The 18,314-nt window shown below is 42.9% G+C and overlaps 1 protein-coding gene and 1 pseudogene across 1 annotated transcript in view; both read left to right on the plus strand.

Annotated features, from left to right (window-relative positions):
• The window catches only part of LOC113143885 (zinc finger protein 208-like), a 905,597-nt pseudogene that overhangs the window by 383,249 nt on the left and 504,034 nt on the right, over positions 1-18,314 (plus strand).
• nebl (nebulette) overlaps positions 1-18,314 on the plus strand; it is a 142,744-nt gene that overhangs the window by 38,144 nt on the left and 86,286 nt on the right. The window contains exon 4 of the mRNA XM_026329538.1: positions 14,601-14,708. Within this exon, the coding sequence (XP_026185323.1) occupies positions 14,601-14,708 (108 nt within the window). The remainder of the gene's footprint in view (positions 1-14,600; positions 14,709-18,314) is intronic.

Genomic DNA, 18,314 nt, shown 5'->3' on the forward strand with positions numbered 1-18,314 from the left:
TGAACCAATGTTCTGTTTGTGTTTTATGGTCTTATTTCAGTGAGTAAAAAATTGTAGTTTTTCACTAACCATGCATAAACGCTGTTTTCTCAAAAACACAATAATGTATAAACTTGCTGCTCACATATTATTGTAGCCAATTTTGTGCTGATTACAGTGTTATTAGACTTTAGACATTAATATGTTTAAAAAACACTGAAAAAAGCACAAATGTCAGGACATGTCAGAATTTGTCCAGGCCCCCAAAATCCCACACATATTCATCCTGCTGCAGCCAGGTTTTAGTAAGTCAGAGTAAGTCAATTTGGTGATCAGTTATCAAATCATTTACTAACAGAGATTTAGATGAAACCTGATATTTAATAATCCACATCTGACTGTTCTGTTTTTCTGTTCAATAAGAGGAGTGGTCTTAATTTTTATTAGGTTTTTATGAATAACTCCACTTGTGTTAACTTCTGATTTATTTGATTTATATGTTCGAGGGGCAGACACAGTCTCTATGTGGTTTGAAGGGGGCGGCGGCTCTAAGGAAACTGCAGAGAAGCGTTTTAGACTGAGTCTCTGCGTCCCGGTCCCCACCCTGGATTGTCAGGCTTTAGGTCGGCTAATAAACTCGGCCAAATTCCTAGAGATGAGAGCTGCACCATTCAAAGTGGGATGGATGCCGTCTCTCGCTATCAGACCGGGTTTTCCCCAGAAAGTGGCCCAATTGTCTATGAAGCCCACATCGTTTGCTGGACACCACCTAGACAGCCAGCGACGGAACGACGACATGCGGCTAAACATGTCATCGCTGGTCAGATTGGGGAGGGGTCCAGAGAAAACTACGGAGTCCGACATTAATTTAGCAAAGTTACACACCGACTCAACATTAATTTTAGTGACCTCCGATTGGCGTAATCGGGTGTCATTGCTGCCGACGTGAATAATAATTTTCCCATATTTCCGATTAGCATTAGCCAGCAGCTTCAGATTTGACTCGATGTCGCCCGCTCTGGCGCCAGGAAACATTTGACTATGGTCGCTGGTGTCTCTATTTTCACGTTTCTGACTATGGAATCGCCAATTATCAGAGTCGGTTTCTCAGCGGGTGTGTCGCTGAGTGAGGAAAATCTGTTAGAAACGTGAACAGGCACGTGAATTCATGTTACTAGCTAGCTAAGCTAACTGGTTAATGACTAACGAGCACTAAGTCAGGAAATAGCAATAAATACCAGTCAAAATAGAAAGGTACTTGACTAGTACCGGAATGTAGCAGTTAATGAATTGTTTAGAGAGTTTAGTTAGTTTTTAGGTGTGTTAAACTATAGCTAGTCTGTTGCTGATCTGTAGACGAACTATACAGCACAAACAGCACAACACACTTGCAATAGGAAGTGGAATCATTTACCCGGAAACAGTCTGGTATAGCTCAGCATGACTGATGTCCGTTTTTCTGGGCTTTTTGACACAGGTGTCCACAGTGTGAGTGGGCTCCTGGTTTTGAGTCCCCACAAATATAGAAAAAAACAAGGCAATACACAGTAGCGGAGCAGGAATAAGAAGTAACAGTAGTAGGCTGGGCCTCGCCAAATCACAAACCAGCAAACCTTACGTACAATCCTATAAAAAAAAAAGGGGGAATAACCCTTTCCCCACGACCAGCAATAATCCCCACAACACTTGGCTTACTACCAGAACCACAGCAAGCAGCTTGGAGGTCTGGTGGATGTGAAGAGGAGAGGCTCTCAGGTCTTGGCAAGGATCCAAACTCTGATCACCTATGTCGGGAGCAGCAACAACTCAGCTCCTTGGAATGACACACACATTTTCACATGCTCTCATCAACCATGTAGTGTTCTACCTGAAGCCATTTAGAAATATACACAAATGCATAGAGACCCACAAGGGAAGTTGAAACACTACAAACTACAAAAAACATGTGACAAAAATCACAACTGGAGAATGTGTTCAGCTGTGAATATTTAGTAGTGGATGGAAATGTGCATTCTTGGCACGATTCTTGATAAGTGAGTGGTTGTGGCAGTTCAACGTACACATGAGAATGGTGTGCGCGACGTGAGCAGTTTTAGTCCAGCACCTCCACATAACCCACTGAAAATTATAGGCAAAAGCTCAGCCCCAAAAATGACTTCTTCATTTTCTTCTAAAAATGACTTTTTGAACATGTGCACTACTTTCAGGAACCTGATACTCAGCAGTGCTACTTGATATTGTTCAGCAGAAGACAAAAGATATATGTGTTGACATTGTCACATGCATGTATCTCTGCAAATTCAGATCATTTTAGTTTAGTTGCTCTTCAGTTCATGTGGTTAAAAGCTGCTTTCAGGCTCATACATTGTCCCACTTGCACTACACAGAGATGAAAACAAACACTCAGGTGTGTCAGTGTAAGTCGCTCTGACAGTGTCTCCTGGAGATGAGTCACTGTGCTGATTTATTGACACACAAATCGATGCAAAGAACATGCATGGCAGAGTAAACCAGCTACACTTCCCTGCCATATGTCCTCATCCTCGCTGTGCGTGCGTGTGTGAACTAAGCAGACTGCAACACAAAAGGACAGATGTCCACTCAGCAGTATGCAGACGAGGACACGCTGTTTGTCAATGGATGTGTGTGTTTGCATATGAGTGTGTGTTTGTTGTATGTTTGTGGATTGCGCTTTGCCCTTATAAAAATCTTTTTTTTTGCCACTTTACAGACCAGAGATTTAAATGCCCGTCTCTTATTCTCATCATTATTCCCCTTCATTTTTTAAAAACGTTTTCTCCTACTTTTTAAAATTCTGACATCAAATCTGGTTCAGTGTCCTAAAACGCCCAGATAAGTAGTTATTTTGCATTATTATTATTTCTACCTTGTTTAGGTGTAAGACTGTGTGCAGCGTCACCTACTTTTCTGCACTTTCGTCCATGTGCACATGTGGTTTAGCTTGTAAGCTTCTGATATTAGCTCAGCAGGGAGCCAATATCTGATGAATGGGGATTTAATCAGCTTTGTAGTGACAATGTGGAAAGTTGCCCAGAGAGAAGAATACCAGAACTTATGCACTGCAATTGTTTGAGTCATATTCCTGCCTTATGTAACTCTGTTTGCTGGGTTAATGGACCATTGCTGATGACTGACAGACACCAGCAGGATGGCATTATGGAAAATGAACTGCAGTGTTTCACCTGAAATCCCAAGTGAAGTGCAGACAGGACCAGAGTAAGAAATGACTGCCCTCTTCCTGTTGTTTTTATTATCTGTGGGCTGTAAATTGTCTACTCTGTTGATTGTTTGGCAAATTCTCATTTTATGGATTTATGATCAAAATAATCTGGAATCCTGTATCAGAGAGTGTATTGTAAATTTTAAATCAATTTTGGATTGATTAATGTTAATTAGGATTAAGCCTGGTGCCAAAATACTAATACCAATGTAAATCTAAATAAGTTTTTTTCATAAATTTTGTTAAATGCATAAGTTTGGAGACTCAATAGCACAACTCCTGGGACATTACAGAAACTAACAGCTCAGATGTTAACTGTTTGTTAAAATGGTAATTTGGGATAGGATTAAATTTAGATAACCATAACAGATGACCAATTCCAAAGTCAAAGTTTGAATAGTAACTTAGGAAAAGTGTATAACAGAAGTGTCCTAAATTCTTGAAATCTTAAATAAACTCTCCTAACTTTACGATAACTGTTGAGCTGTTCTCTCACTTTTACATTACATAATGTTAGTTTCCCCCTAGTTTTGCTTTTAAATGCAGGCTGTCTGGGCCATGATCCCGGAGTCAGGAAATGAGAGAGAGGAGAGGAGAGGAGAGGAGAGGAGAGGAGAGGAGAGGAGAGGAGAGGAGAGAAGAGAAGAGAAGAAAGAGGAGCAGAGAGGAAGAGAGAAAAAAGGAGAGAGGAGCTTGGTGCATGATGGGAACTCAGGCAGCCTATAGCAGCATAACTAAGGAATGGTTCAGGGTTACCTGAAACCAGCCCTAACTATACGCTTTGTCAAAAAGGAAGGTTTTAAGTCTAATCTTAAAAGTAGAGAGGGTGCCTGCATCCTGAACCCAGACTGGGAGCTGGTTCCACCGGAGACAATTTTTTAAGGGAAGTAGCCGACTCAGCAAAATATCTCAGCCTGCTGTTGCACACAATTGAATCAAGGTGACAACAATAATTGGCAATTAGGCTGCTCAGTGTTTTTTTTTCTACATTGTTGCATGCTTCAGTCAGAATATCTAATGGGTTACTAAACAGCTTGGGCAGGTAACAGATGTAACTGATGTTGGATTGAGTATTTAGGATTTTGTAAACTAAGATAAGATAGGATGACGTAAAATAAATTGAAGTTGGTCAGGATTGCTTCTGTAATACCAAATTGGGAAACATCTTATACACGTCAGGTAAAAGTTCAAACAGGCAAAGGGCAGACAAAAGGCAAAAGTGCTACTGCTGCTAATGTAAAATAAACAATTGGAAATATCTGATCAATAAATAAAATCATGAAAATCTGTGTTTGTTGACAGCTTCCAATACTTTTTCTAATTTTGTGAACAGATTTTGGACAGTATATAAAAAGACTGAAGTTACCAAACCCTTCATATAGTCAACCAAAGTTCAATAATAATTTTTCACTCTATTTTAGGTCCTCCTCAGACTTGAAATAAGCTCTATGGATCTTGAGCAAGAAATGTCTGTGGGATCCTGTGAGCATTGAACAAAAGGCAAAAATTGCATTCAGACGTCAGAAACAAAAGCCCCTCTCCTTTTCATATCCTGTATGTTCAATTTACATGGTGGCGCAATTATAATATATTTAAAGTTCTTTTCACAGAAGTTGATTGTGCAGTCTGCTTAAATGCTGAAATAATTTCTGCTTTGTGGGCTGATTCAAAGATGTAATCCACCCGTTTCACTCGACTAACTGTAACTGAGTTATCTGGCAATTAGTTCATGAACCAGGTTATGATTACAGTTTTTGACATCTTTTGTGTTGTAGCTGCGAGGATCTCTGGCTGCTTTTATTTTCCCATGGGATTAGAATCTGCTCTGTTCCTTTTCTCTGCATGGTAACAATGGGTTGGTACAAAAATGAAGACGCAGGAAAGATGCTCTCACTTTTGACTGTGAGGTACTGACACCAAAGGTTATGTTTTAGGTCACTGAATCATTTTGTTCTCTTGTTGCCCTTTGCTGCTTTAAACATCTGGATTTGTAAATGTTGTATTGTTTCAATGCAGTAAAGACATTCAATTCAATTTTATTTGTATAGCGCCAAATCACAATACAAATCATCTCAAGGCACTTTACAAAAACTAAAACTAAAAACCCAACAATTCCCTTATGAGCAAGCACTTGGCGACAGTGGAGAGGAAAAACTCCCTTTAACGGAAGAAAAAAACCTCCAGCAGAACCAGGCTCAGTTTGGCTCGACCGGTTGGGGTGAGTGGATAGAGCAGAGAGAAAAGAACAGCAACAATAAACAACAAATAGACACTGCAGGTTGGTGGGACCAGTAACTGCACATCAGCGATATACAGCTCCAGGACCAGGGACACCTGCAGAAGGTACAGAGAGAGAGAGAGAGAGAGGGAGGGAGAGAGCACAAACTAGGGGAGAGAGAGCACAAGGTTAGTGACATTCAATGGTGGAATATACATGAGGTGGGAGGAGAGGAAGAGAGGGGAGGGGAAGGGGGGGTTAGGGTAGGGGAGCTCAGTGCACCGATGGTCCTCAGGCAGTCTAGGCCAATAGCAGCATAACTAAGGGATGGTTCAGGGTTGCCTGAAGCCAGCCCTAACTATATGCTTTGTCAAAGAGGAAGGTTTTAAGTCTAGCCTTAAAAGTACAGAGAGTGTCTGCCTCCTGAACCCAGGCTGGGAGCTGGTTCCACAGGAGAGGAGCTTGATAACTAAAGGCTCTGCCTCCCAGTCTGCTTCTGGAAACTCTGGGAACCACAAGTAGACCTGCACTCTGAGAGCGAAGTGGTCTATTGGGATAATATGGTACTATGAGGTCTTTAAGGTATGAAGGAGCTTGATTATGAAGGGATTTGTATGTGAGAAGAAGGATTTTAAATTCTATTCTATAGTTTACAGGGAGCCATTGAAGAGAAGCCAATATAGGAGAAATATGATCTCTCTTGCTAGTTCCTGTCAGGACTCTGGCTGCGGCATTCTGGATTAATTGGAGGCTTTTTATGGAGATATTGGGACATCCGGATAGTAATGAGTTACAGTAATCTAGCCTTGAGGTAACAAATGCATGGACTAGTTTTTCTGCATCATTTTGAGACAGGATGTTCCTAATTTTGGAAATGTTGCGCAGGTGAAAGAATGCAGTTCTAGAGATTTGTTTTATGTGTGAGTTAAAGGACATGTCCTGGTCAAAAATAACTCCAAGGTTTTTCACAGTAGTGCTGGAGGCCAGGGCTATGCCATCTAGAGTAGCTATAATTTTAGAAAAGTTATTTCTGAGATTTTTTGGCCCAAATATAATGACTTCTGTTTTCTCCGAGTTTAAAAGTAAAAAGTTACTGGTCATCCAGGCCTTTATGTCAGTTAGACAGGCTTGAAGTCTGGTTAACTGGTTTGTGTTAACAGGTTTAATCGATAGATATACAGTGGGTACGGAAAGTATTCAGACCCCTTTAAATTTTTCACTCTTTGTGTCATTGCAGCCATTTGCCAAAATCAAAAAAGTTCATTTTATTTCTCATTAATGTACACTCAGCACCCCATCTTGACAGAAAAAAACAGAAATGTAGAAATTTTTGCAAATTTATTAAAAAAGAAAAACTGAAATATCACATGGTCATAAGTATTCAGACCCTGTGCTCAGTATTGAGTAGAAGCACCCTTTTGAGCTAGTACAGCCATGAGTCTTCTTGGGAATGATGCAACAAGTTTTTCACACCTGGATTTGGGGATCCTCTGCCATTCTTCTTTGCAGATCCTCTCCAGTTCTGTCAGGTTGGATGGTCAACATTGGTGGACAGCCATTTTCAGGTCTCTCCAGAGATGCTCAATAGGGTTTAGGTCAGGGCTCTCGCTGGGCCAGTCAAGAACGGTCACAGAGTTGTTCCGAAGCCACTCCTTTGTTATTTTAACTGTGTGCTTAGGGTCATTATCCTGTTGAAAGGTGAACCTTCGGCCCAGTCAGAGGTCCTGAGCACTCTGGAAGAGGTTTTCTTCCAGGATATCTCTGTACTTGGCCGCATTCATCTTTCCTTCAATTGCAACCAGTCGTCCTGTCCCTGCAGCTGAAAAACACCCCCACAACATGATGTTCCCACCACCATGTTTCACTGTAGGGATTGTATTGGGCAGGTGATGAGCAGTGCCTGGTTTTCTCCACACATACCGCTTAGAATTAACGCCAAAAAGTTCAATCTTGGTCTCATCAGACCAGAGAATCTTATTTCTCACAGTCTGGGAGTCCTTCATGTGTTTTTTGGCAAACTCTATGCAGGCTTTCATGTGTCTTGCACTGAGGAGAGGCTTCCGTCGGGCCACTCTGCCATAAAGCCCCGACTGGTGGAGGGCTGCAGTGATAGTTGACTTTGTGGAACTTTCTCCCATCTCCCTACAGCATCTCTGGAGCTCAGCCACAGTGATCTTTGGGTTCTTCTTTACCTCTCTCACCAAGGCTCTTCTCCCACGATTGCTCAGTTTGGCTGGACGGCCAGGTCTAGGAAGAGTTCTGGTCGTCCCAAACTTTTTCCATTTGAGGATTATGGAGGCCACTGTGCTCTTAGGAACCTTGAGTGCTGCAGAAATTCTTTTGTAACCTTGGCCAGATCTGTGCCTTGCCACAGTCTCTGTCTCTGAGCTCCTTGGGCAATTCCTTCGACCTCATGATCCTCATTTGCTCTGACATGCACTGTGAGCTGTTAGGTCTTATATAGACAGGTGTGTGCCTTTCCTAATCAAGTCCATTCAGTTTAATTAAACACAGCTGGACTCCAATGAAGGAGCAGAACCATCTCAAGGAGGATCAGAAGAAATGGACAGCATGTGAGTTAAATATGAGTGTCACTGCAAAGGGTCTGAATACTTATGACCATGTGATATTTCAGTTTTTCTTTTGTAATAAATTTGTAAAAATTTCTACATTTCTGTTTTTTTCTGTCAAGATGGGGTGCTGAGTGTACATTAATGAGAAATAAAATGAACTTTTTTGATTTTGGCAAATGGCTGCAATGACGACCTTGGCGACCCGATCCCTGGATGCTGAAACTGGCTCTAGGGACATGGAATGTCACCTCACTGGGGGGGAAGGAGCCTGAGCTTGTGCGGGAGGTTGAGCAGTACTGACTAGAGATAGTCGGGCTCACCTCCACGCACAGCTCCTTGAGAGGGGCTGGACTCTCTTCTACTCTGGAGTTGCTCGCGGTGAGCGGCGGCGAGCTGGTGTGGGCTTGCTCATAGCTTCCCAGCTCAGCACAACGTGTTGGAGTTTTCCCCCCAGAGTGAAAGGGTCATTTTCCTGCGCCTTCGGGTCGGGGATAGGTCTCTCACTGTTGTTTCGGCTTATGGGCCGAACAACAGTGCTGAGTACCCGGCCTTTTTGGAGTCTCTCGGGGGGGTGCTGAAAGGTGCTCCTACCGGGGACTCCATAATTCTGTTGGGGGACTTCAACGCTCACGTGGGCAGCGACAGTGAAACCTGGAGGGGCGTGATTGGGAGGAACGACCTCCCCGATACGAACCCGAGTGGTGTTCTGTTGTTGGACTTCTGTGCTAGTCACAGTTTGTCCATAACAAACACCATGTTCAAGCATAAGGGTGTCCATCAGTGCACATGGCACCAGGACACCCTAGGCCGGAGGTCAATGATCGACTTTGTAGTCGTGTCATCTGACATTCGGCCGTATGTCTTGGACACTCGGGTGAAGAGAGGGGCAGAGCTGTCAACTGATCACCACCTGGTGGTGAGTTGGATCCGCTGGCGGAGGAGGAAGCGGGACAGACTTGGCAGGCCCAAACGTATTGTGAGGGTCTGTTGGGAATGTTTGGCCGAACCCACTGTCAGAGGGGTCTTTAACTCACACCTTCGAGAGAGCTTCTACCAGATCCGGGGGGAGGCTGGGGACATTGAGTCCGAATGGACCATGTTTTCCACCTCCATTGTCGACGCGGCGGCTAGGAGCTGTGGCCGTAAGGTTTCGGGTGCCTGTCGTGGCGGCAATCCCCGAACCCGGTGGTGGACACCGGAGGTAAGGGATGCCGTCAAGCTGAAGAAGGAGGCCTACCGAGCTTGGTTGGCTTGTGGGACTTCCGAAGCAGCTGACAGGTACCGCAGGGCCAAGCGTGCTGCAGCCCAGGCGGTGATGGAGGCAAAAACTCGGGTATGGGAGGAGTTCGGTGAGGCCATGGAGAAGGACTACCTGTCGGCCCCGAAGAAATTCTGGCAAACCGTCCGGCGCCTCAGGAGGGGGAAGCAGTGCTCTACCAACGCTGTTTACAGTGGAAGTGGTGAGCTGCTGACCTCGACTGGGGATATTGTCGGATGGTGGAAGGAATACTTCGAGGATCTCCTCAATTCCGTCAACACGTCTTCCATAAGGGAAGCAGGGGCTGGGGATTCGGAGGCTGATCCACCCATCACCCAAGCCGAAGTCACTGAGGTAGTTCGGCAGCTCCTCGGTGGCAAAGCACCGGGGGTGGATGAGATCCGTCCCGAGTACCTCAAGTCTCTGGATGTTGTTGGGCTGTCATGGCTGACACGCTTGTGCAACATCGCGCAGCATTCGGGGACAGTACCCCTGGATTGGCAGACCGGGGTGGTGGTTCCTCTTTTTAAGAAGGGGGACCGGAGGGTGTGTTCCAACTACAGAGGGATCACACTCCTCAGCCTCCCGGGGAAGGTCTATGCCAGGGTGCTGAAGAGGAGGATCCGGTCGGTGGTCGAACCTCGGATTCAGGAGGAACAATGCGGTTTCCATCCTGGGCGTGGAACACTGAACCAGCTCTACACACTCTCGAGGGTGCTCGAGGGTTCATGGGAGTTTGCCCAACCAGTCCACATGTGTTTTGTGGACTTGGAGAAGGCATTCGACCGGGTCCCTCGTGACATCCTGTGGAAGGTGCTCCAGGAATATGGGGTCCGGGGCTCTTTGCTGGGGGCTATCCGGTCTCTGTACAAACGGAGCAGGAGCTTGGTTCGCATTGCCGGCAGTAAGTCAGACCTGTTCCCAGTACACGTTGGACTCCGGCAGGGCTGCCCTTTGTCATCGGTTCTGTTCATTACTTTTATGGACAGAATTTCTAGGCGCAGCCAGGGGCCGGAGGGAGTCCAGTTCGGGGACCACAGGATTTCATCTCTGCTTTTTGCAGATGATGTTGTCCTGTTGGCTCCATCGAGCCAGGATCTCCAGTGTTCGCTGGGGCGGTTTGCAACCGAGTGTGAAGTGGCTGGGATGAGAATCAGCACCTCCAAGTCCGAGGCCATGGTACTCAACCGGAAAAAGGTGGTTTGCCATCTCCAGGCCAGGGGAGAGATCCTGCCTCAAGTGGAGGAGTTTAAGTATCTCGGGGTCTTGTTCACGAGTGAGGGAAGGACGGAACGTGAGATTGACAGACGGATCGGGGCATCGGCAGCAGTAATGCGGTCGGTGTACCGGTCTGTTGTGGTGAAGAAGGAGCTGAGCCGGAAGGCGAAGTTCTCGATTTACCGGTCAATCTACGTTCCTACTCTCACCTATGGTCATGAGCTCTGGGTGATGACCGAAAGAACGAGATCGCGGATACAAGCGGCTGAAATGAGCTTCCTCCGCAGGGTGGCCGGGCGCTCCCTTAGAGATAGGGTGAGGAGCTCGGTCACCCGGGAGGAGCTCGGAGTAGAGCCGCTGCTCCTCCACATCGAGAGGAGTCAGTTGAGGTGGCTCGGGCATCTGTTTCGGATGCCTCCTGGGCGCCTTCCTGGGGAGGTGTTCCGGGCATGTCCCACCGGGAGGAGGCCCCGGGGAAGACCCAGGACACGCTGGAGGGACTATGTCTCCCGGCTGACCTGGGAACGCCTCGGTGTCCCCCGGGAAGAGCTGGAGGAAGTGTCCAGGGAGAAGGAAGTCTGGGTATCCCTGATTCGGCTACTGCCCCGCGACCCGGCCCCGGATAAGCGGTAGAAAATGGATGGATGGATTGAAAAATTTAAAGGGGTCTGAATACTTTCCGTACCCACTGTAACTGAGTGTCATCTGCATAGCAGTGGTAATTAATAGAGTGCTTCCTAATGACATATCCTAAAGGAAGCATGTACAGGGTGAACAGAATCGGTCCTAGCACAGAGCCTTTTGGAACTCCATAATTAACTTTTGTTCGTGTGGAAGGTTCATCATGGACATGAACAAACTGGAATCTGTCCGATAAATAGGATTGGAACCACTTTAACGCTGTTCCTCTGATACCAGTCCATGCTCCAGTCTCTGTAATAAGATGTTGTGGTCAATGGTGTCGAATGCAGCACTAAGGTCTAGGAGGACAAGTATTGAAACAAGTCCATTATCTGAGGCTAAGAGAAGATCGTTGGTAACTTTCAACAGTGCTGTTTCTGTACTATGATGTGCTCTAAATCCTGATTGAAAATCTTCAAATAGTTCATTCCTGTGTAAGTGGTCTGATAGCTGCTTAGCAACAGCTTTTTCTAGGATTTTAGAAATAAATGGCAGGTTGGATATTGGTCTATAATTAGCCAAGACTCTTGGATCAAGACTAGGCTTTTTGAGTAAAGGTTTGATTACTGCAGTCTTAAAGGCCTGTGGTACGTAGCCTGATACTAGAGATAAATTTACCAAGTCTAATAAAGATGAGTTCATTAATGACAGGGTGCCTTTAACCAGTCTAGTCGGGATGGGGTCTAAGAGACACGTTGATGATTTCGATGAAGCAACTACTGATGTAAATTCAGAGAGATCTATGGGAGAGAAGCAGTCTAAACATAACTGAGGTCCTACAGATGATTCAAGAGCTACTGTAGTAGAAGATTCATTTATTGCAGGTATAGGAAGCATCTGCTGAATTTTATCTCTAACAGTTGTGATTTTATTTGTAAAGAAACTCATAAATTCATCACTGCTGAGAGCTAAGGGAACACTGGGCTCAACAGAGCTGTGACTTTTTGTCAGCCTGGCTACAGTGCTGAAAAGAAACCTGGGATTGTTCTTATTTTCCTCTATTAGTGATGAATAGTATGCAGTTCTGGCTTTACGGAGAGCTTTTTTATATGTTAGTAGACTGTTTTTCCAGGCTAGAAAAATTTCCTCTAAGTTTGTGGAACGCCACTTCCTTTCCAGCCTTCGTGATGCCTGCTTTAAGGTACGAATATGTAAATTATACCATGGGGCTAGTCTTCTCTGATTCACTAACTTCTTTTTCAGAGGGGCTACAGAATCAAGCATTTCACGCAGTGAGGTTACAGCGCTGTCATCAACATGATCAATTTGGTAGGGAGTAGGATTAAGGCAGCTGCCCTCCATTATGTTTATACTTGGCATAGATGCAAATAAAGATGGAATCATTTTCTTAAATTTATTAACAGCGTTGTCGGATAAACATCTGCTGTAGTGGAATTTTCTTCCAGACGCTGCATGATCCATCATTTTAAATTCAAAAGTTATTAAAGAATGATCTGACAAAACAGGATTTGGGGGAAAAACTATTAGATGTTCAATTTTGATGCCATAGGTCAGAACAAGATCAAGGGTGTGATTGAAACAGTGGGTGGGTTTATTAACATTTTGAATGAAACCAATTGAATCTAATATAAAATTAAATGCAGTGCTGAGGCCGTTATTTTCAACATCTACATGAATGTTAAAATCTCCCACTATAATAACTTTATCTGGTCTAAGCACTAAATCAGACAGGAAGTCTGGGAATTCAGTTAAAAACTCTGAGTAAGGAACAGGTGGACGGTACAAAATGACAAGTAGAACTGGTTTTTGTGTTTTCCAGTTTGTATGTGAGAGACTAAGAGTGAGGCTCTCAAATGAGTTATAACTGTTCTGAGGATGAAAGTTTAATAATAAGTTTGAGTGGAAGATTGTAGCTACTCCTCCACCTCGACCTGTGCTTCGAGGAACATGATAATTTTTATGACTGAGGGGGGTTGATTCATTCAGACTGACATATTCATCCTGCTGTAACCAGGTTTCAGTAAGATAAAGTAGGTCAATTTGGTGATCAGTTATCAAATCATTTACTAACAGAGATTTAGATGAAAGGGACCTAATATTTAATAGTCCACATTTGACAGTTCTGTTTTTCTGTTCAATAAGAGGAGTGGTCTTAATTTTTATTAAGTTTTTATGAATAACTCCTCTTCTGTTAACTTCTGATTTATTTGATTTATATGTTTGAGGGGCAGACACAGTCTCTATGTGGTTTGAGGGGGGCGGTGGCTCTAAGGAAACTGCAGAGAAGCGTTTTAGACTGAGTCTCTGCGTCCCGGTCCCCACCCTGGATTGTCAGGCTTTAGGTCGGCTAATAAACTCGGCCAAATTCCTAGAGATGAGAGCTGCACCATTCAAAGTGGGATGGATGCCGTCTCTCGCTATCAGACCGGGTTTTCCCCAGAAAGTGGCCCAATTGTCTATGAAGCCCACATCGTTTGCTGGACACCACCTAGACAGCCAGCGACGGAACGACGACATGCGGCTAAACATGTCATCGCTGGTCAGATTGGGGAGGGGTCCAGAGAAAACTACGGAGTCCGACATTAATTTAGCAAAGTTACACACCGACTCAACATTAATTTTAGTGACCTCCGATTGGCGTAATCGGGTGTCATTGCTGCCGACGTGAATAACAATTTTCCCATATTTCCGATTAGCCTTAGCCAGCAGCTTCAGATTTGACTCGATGTCGCCCGCTCTGGCCCCAGGAAACATTTGACTATGGTCGCTGGTGTCTCTATTTTCACGTTCCTGACTATGGAATCGCCAATTATCAGAGTCGGTTTCTCAGCGGGTGTGTCGCTGAGCGGGGAAAATCTATTAGAAACGTGAATAGGCAGGCGAATTCATGTTACTAGCTAGCTAAGCTAACCGGTAGGCTAACGAGCGCCAAGTCAGGAAATAGCACTAAATACCGGTCAAAATAGAAAGGTACTTGACTAGTACCGGAATGTAGCAGTTAATGAATTGTTTAGAGTTTAGTTAGTTTTTAGGTGTGTTAAACTATAGCTAGTCTGTTGCTAGTCTGTAGACGAACTATACAACACACACAACACAATACGCTGGAAAGACAAAAGTGATTCGCTTACCCGGAGAGCAACACCAACTGGGGGCGGCACCTAGTGGTGTTACCCAACAGAATCCACTGGAGAACAGAGCACTGACTGTTCCATTCTACATTCTATTCTATTGTTGTCATAGCATCCACAATAAAACCACAGATGAAAATCATGAAATTCACCAAGGAATGTAAAGCCAATGCAAGGTGGTAATTCAAAAACGACCATCTCTGCCTGTGATTACAGTGACAAATGTAACGAATTAAAAATTGGAGAAAGGAAATATATAACACATTTTCTTTCCAGTCAGTCTGACAAATTTGAGATAATATGAGCTCTTTATCGCTATTGGGTGAATTTCTCTCTCCTCCAGGTGAAGTATAAAAAGGACTTTGAGGAGAGTAAAGGTCGGGGATTCAGCATTGTGTCAGACACTCCAGAGATGCAACGACTGAGAAGGACACAACAGCAGATTAGTAATGTAGGTGCACACACACACACACACACACACACTCATTCCTTTTTTGTCTATTAGCAAGTGAAGATTATGAATGAAATGCATGAGAGAAAGTGAGGGGTGCACTTTGGTCAGCGAGCGTGATCTCACACTAACACACACACGCACAAAATGTCAACATCATCAACGACACCCCTGGCCTGTCCGAATGTTCCTGATGTTTGCTGTTTGAAGAGGAGCGTCTACTTCAACTAGTGAGTGTGACCACGATTTTTTAAATTTTTATATTTGAAATATTAAGTTGTAACAAATAAGGTGTCGTGTAGTATGTACATTGTAAGTCAGGAGACATTTAGTAGAATCAGCAAAGCTTTTATCATTAAATTTGAATTTCTCGTTTTTAATTTTGAGCCGCAGCAGACTTCTCAACATGCATAGTTTGAGAGCTTAAACTTTTCTTTTTTAAGGCGTTTGAAGAAAACATTCATGGTGGAAACTTCCTGAGTCTCAGTAATACTGCTTAAATTAAGTTGATTTTTGCATAATAATAAAAAACAAAATTAGCCACAATTAAGGTTAGTGCTGGTAATGGAGAAATGTGAAAGGAAAGTAAATGTGAAGCAACTGTCCATGCGCCTAAATTGTATAGTTAACTTAAAACTAAAAACCTTGATAGCTCTTCAACCTAGTTTTTTTTCTTTTTTTAACTTGAACCAATTTGAAATAATTTACACTGATACCACAGTGATACTGTAGTTTTTCAGAAATGAAAAGCAGGTCCTTATTTGAAACATTTATATTGGACAGGCTTTAATTCTTAAACTTAAAAGCATGTTTACCTGTTGTCTTGAAGGGAATTTTTTAACGGAGATACTTGAGTTGTTCCATCTTTTCAATCAAGTACCATCAGTGAAACTCCTCACATATTTAATGTGATTTTCACAATAAAGGTCTAAAGCCTTCCATTTATTGGTAAGTGATTACTTTTCTTTAAATGCCAGCTCTTACAAGACATAGACCAGAAATTGTTAATGGCAGTTTCTTTGATTAATTCAATAATCATTGTAATTAGCATGAGTAAAAATGTCAAATGTTTGTAGAGTATCAAATCTGAGGATTTGATACTATTTCTTTGTCACACATGATAAATCTAATAGATACATCTGGATTTTTGTGTGGACAAAATAAGACATTTGAAGATGTCACATTGGTCTGCTGTTCGTTTTATAGACATTCAGAAACTAATCATTGGCTCCAGCCTGAATATGATAATTTACAGCAAAGTAAATAAAATAATACACTTAAGAATGTATTATGGTTTTAATACATTTATCATTAACAGATAAAGAATATTTTCCTCAATGATTAATTCAACGTGTGTTTTGTAGTCAGTTAGGTTTTTTTTGTATCACCAGTATTTAGCTATTTGGAAGCCTGTATAACTATTATTTGTGTTTTTTTGTGCGTGTGTGTAAGAATCAATGTGTGCACCCAGATGTTCTACACTTGTGCCCTGATGGCCCAGCAACCCTCAGCAGATGAAATGAAGGTACTGTCTTTATCTTTCTTTGTTGATTTTGTTGTATTTTGATCCTCTGATACAGTGAAATATTTCTAAAACATTATGAAAGGAAGGATAATTTGGGTTTATTTCAATCTGGCATATTTCCCATAAATGTGACACTTTGACGAAGTGGGTTTAACTAAGTTTGCACTCATCACATGTAAACACACCAGCATTTGCAGTTTAACATCAACTCCCTGTGCGCTTAGTCACCATGATCATACCAGGCAGCTACTTTGTGTGTTTACTTTGTATTCATGATATGATTCATTAAAATCTTGTTTATTTGGAAAACTGTAGGAGGCTTGTGCTGGTTGAACCAGTACATAATATGTTTCAAGTCCTTATTTCCCTGAATTAAATGCAAAATTACTATGACCTAAAGAGCTACAATGACCAGTGGGGAAATACATGGGTTAAAATGAATCATTCTTTAATAAAATTAACTGTTTAAAAATTATATAACTCAGCTGGGGCAGCACGGTGTATGAGTGGTTAGCAGTGTTGCCAGCAGTGTTGCCTCACATCAAGAAGGTTCCTGGTTTGAAACCCATCAGGGGCCTTTCTGTGTGGAGTCTGCATGTTCTCCCTGTGCTTGTGTGGGTTTTCTCCAGGTACTCTGGTTTCCTCCCACAGTCCAAAAACATGTATGTCAGGTTGATTGGTGACTCTAAATTGCCCATAGGAGTGAGTGTGAGTGTGTGAGGTTGTCTGTCTCTATGTGGCCCTGTGATGGACTGGGGACCTGTCCAGGGTGGACCCCTGCCTTTCACCCACAGAGAGCTGGGATAGGCTCCAGCAGATCCCTGTGACCCTGGTTAAGGAATAAGCAGGTATAAGTAATAGATAGATGGATGGATGGATAACTTAGCTGTCCATTTCACATCAAACTGCTCTCATCAGCTCATCACACAGTGAAATGTTAGTTATTCTGCTGCTTTATATCTGCATGTTCTCTCTAGATTCTGTCTTCTTGTGCTGTTACCTTTGTTTTTCTTTTCAATTTTTCCACATATCTTCTGTTTTTCTATAGTATTTTTTATTGTCTGTGTACTCTCCCCTCTCTTCCCTTCTGTTTACCTGACCGAATGATGGGATTATTCTGCTGTGTTAATACACCACAGATTCTCTTTCCTCATTTGCTCCACTTTAATTAAGACACACACACTGCCTCTCTCTCAAATGTTGTGACATTCAGCAGCCTACACATTTTTATTTTATTAGTCAGCTCTTTTCAAGGTTGACCTGGTGATGAAATGAGAGGAGGGGGAGGTGGGAGGAAGATGAGTGTAGGAATTGGAAGAGGGAGGTAGAGGGATTTCTGTTTTCTTACAGATGGATATAATGTGAGCTGTCAAACTCAAATAGATGTTGCCTCTGTTGAAATGTTCATAAATCATTTGTATGTATTGCAAAGCTTTTATTTGAATAGCGGAGCTTTTATTTTGAAAATCCACCAAGTTACAGGAAGCAGGAATGAACAATGTAAACAACATAACATAAGACATAAAAACATATGTGTGTTGTCTCATGCCTGCTTCAAGTTAGTCCCGTGTGTATCCCTCAGAAAGCAAGGGCTGTAAGTGTTACACATTTTTTACATGTAGAACAATTTATATTGATTAGCTTTATGAACATTTTTGCAAAGTTTATATGAAAGTTGTGGTATAATGTTATAGTTTGTAAGATAACTGTGCCATCATACAGTTACCTGCTCATTACCTGGTTTCCTAGCATATTACATAAGGTTTTCAGTATTACTTGCTGTACACTTAGTGAATTACAATGTTAATGTTAAGAGGCTGATACCTTATCTGCTAAGTACTTCGCCGTTCCTCAGGTCATTTTTATATCTTTCTTTTCTAGTTTCACTCCAATTCAAGGTTGTCATCTTGACTTATTTTTCTGCACGAAAAGTCATTAAAGGAGCAAGCACGCTCACTTCCTGGCTCTTGAAAGAGGAGTTTGGCTGGATGTTTATTTATGTTCACACTGGATGTTTATTTATGTTCACACTCCAGAAGTCAAACACATAAAGAGAACGTTACACACAGATTTCTTCCACT

Source organism: Mastacembelus armatus, unplaced genomic scaffold (genome assembly GCF_900324485.2).
Source record: "Mastacembelus armatus unplaced genomic scaffold, fMasArm1.2, whole genome shotgun sequence".
Lineage (NCBI taxonomy): Eukaryota > Metazoa > Chordata > Actinopteri > Synbranchiformes > Mastacembelidae > Mastacembelus > Mastacembelus armatus.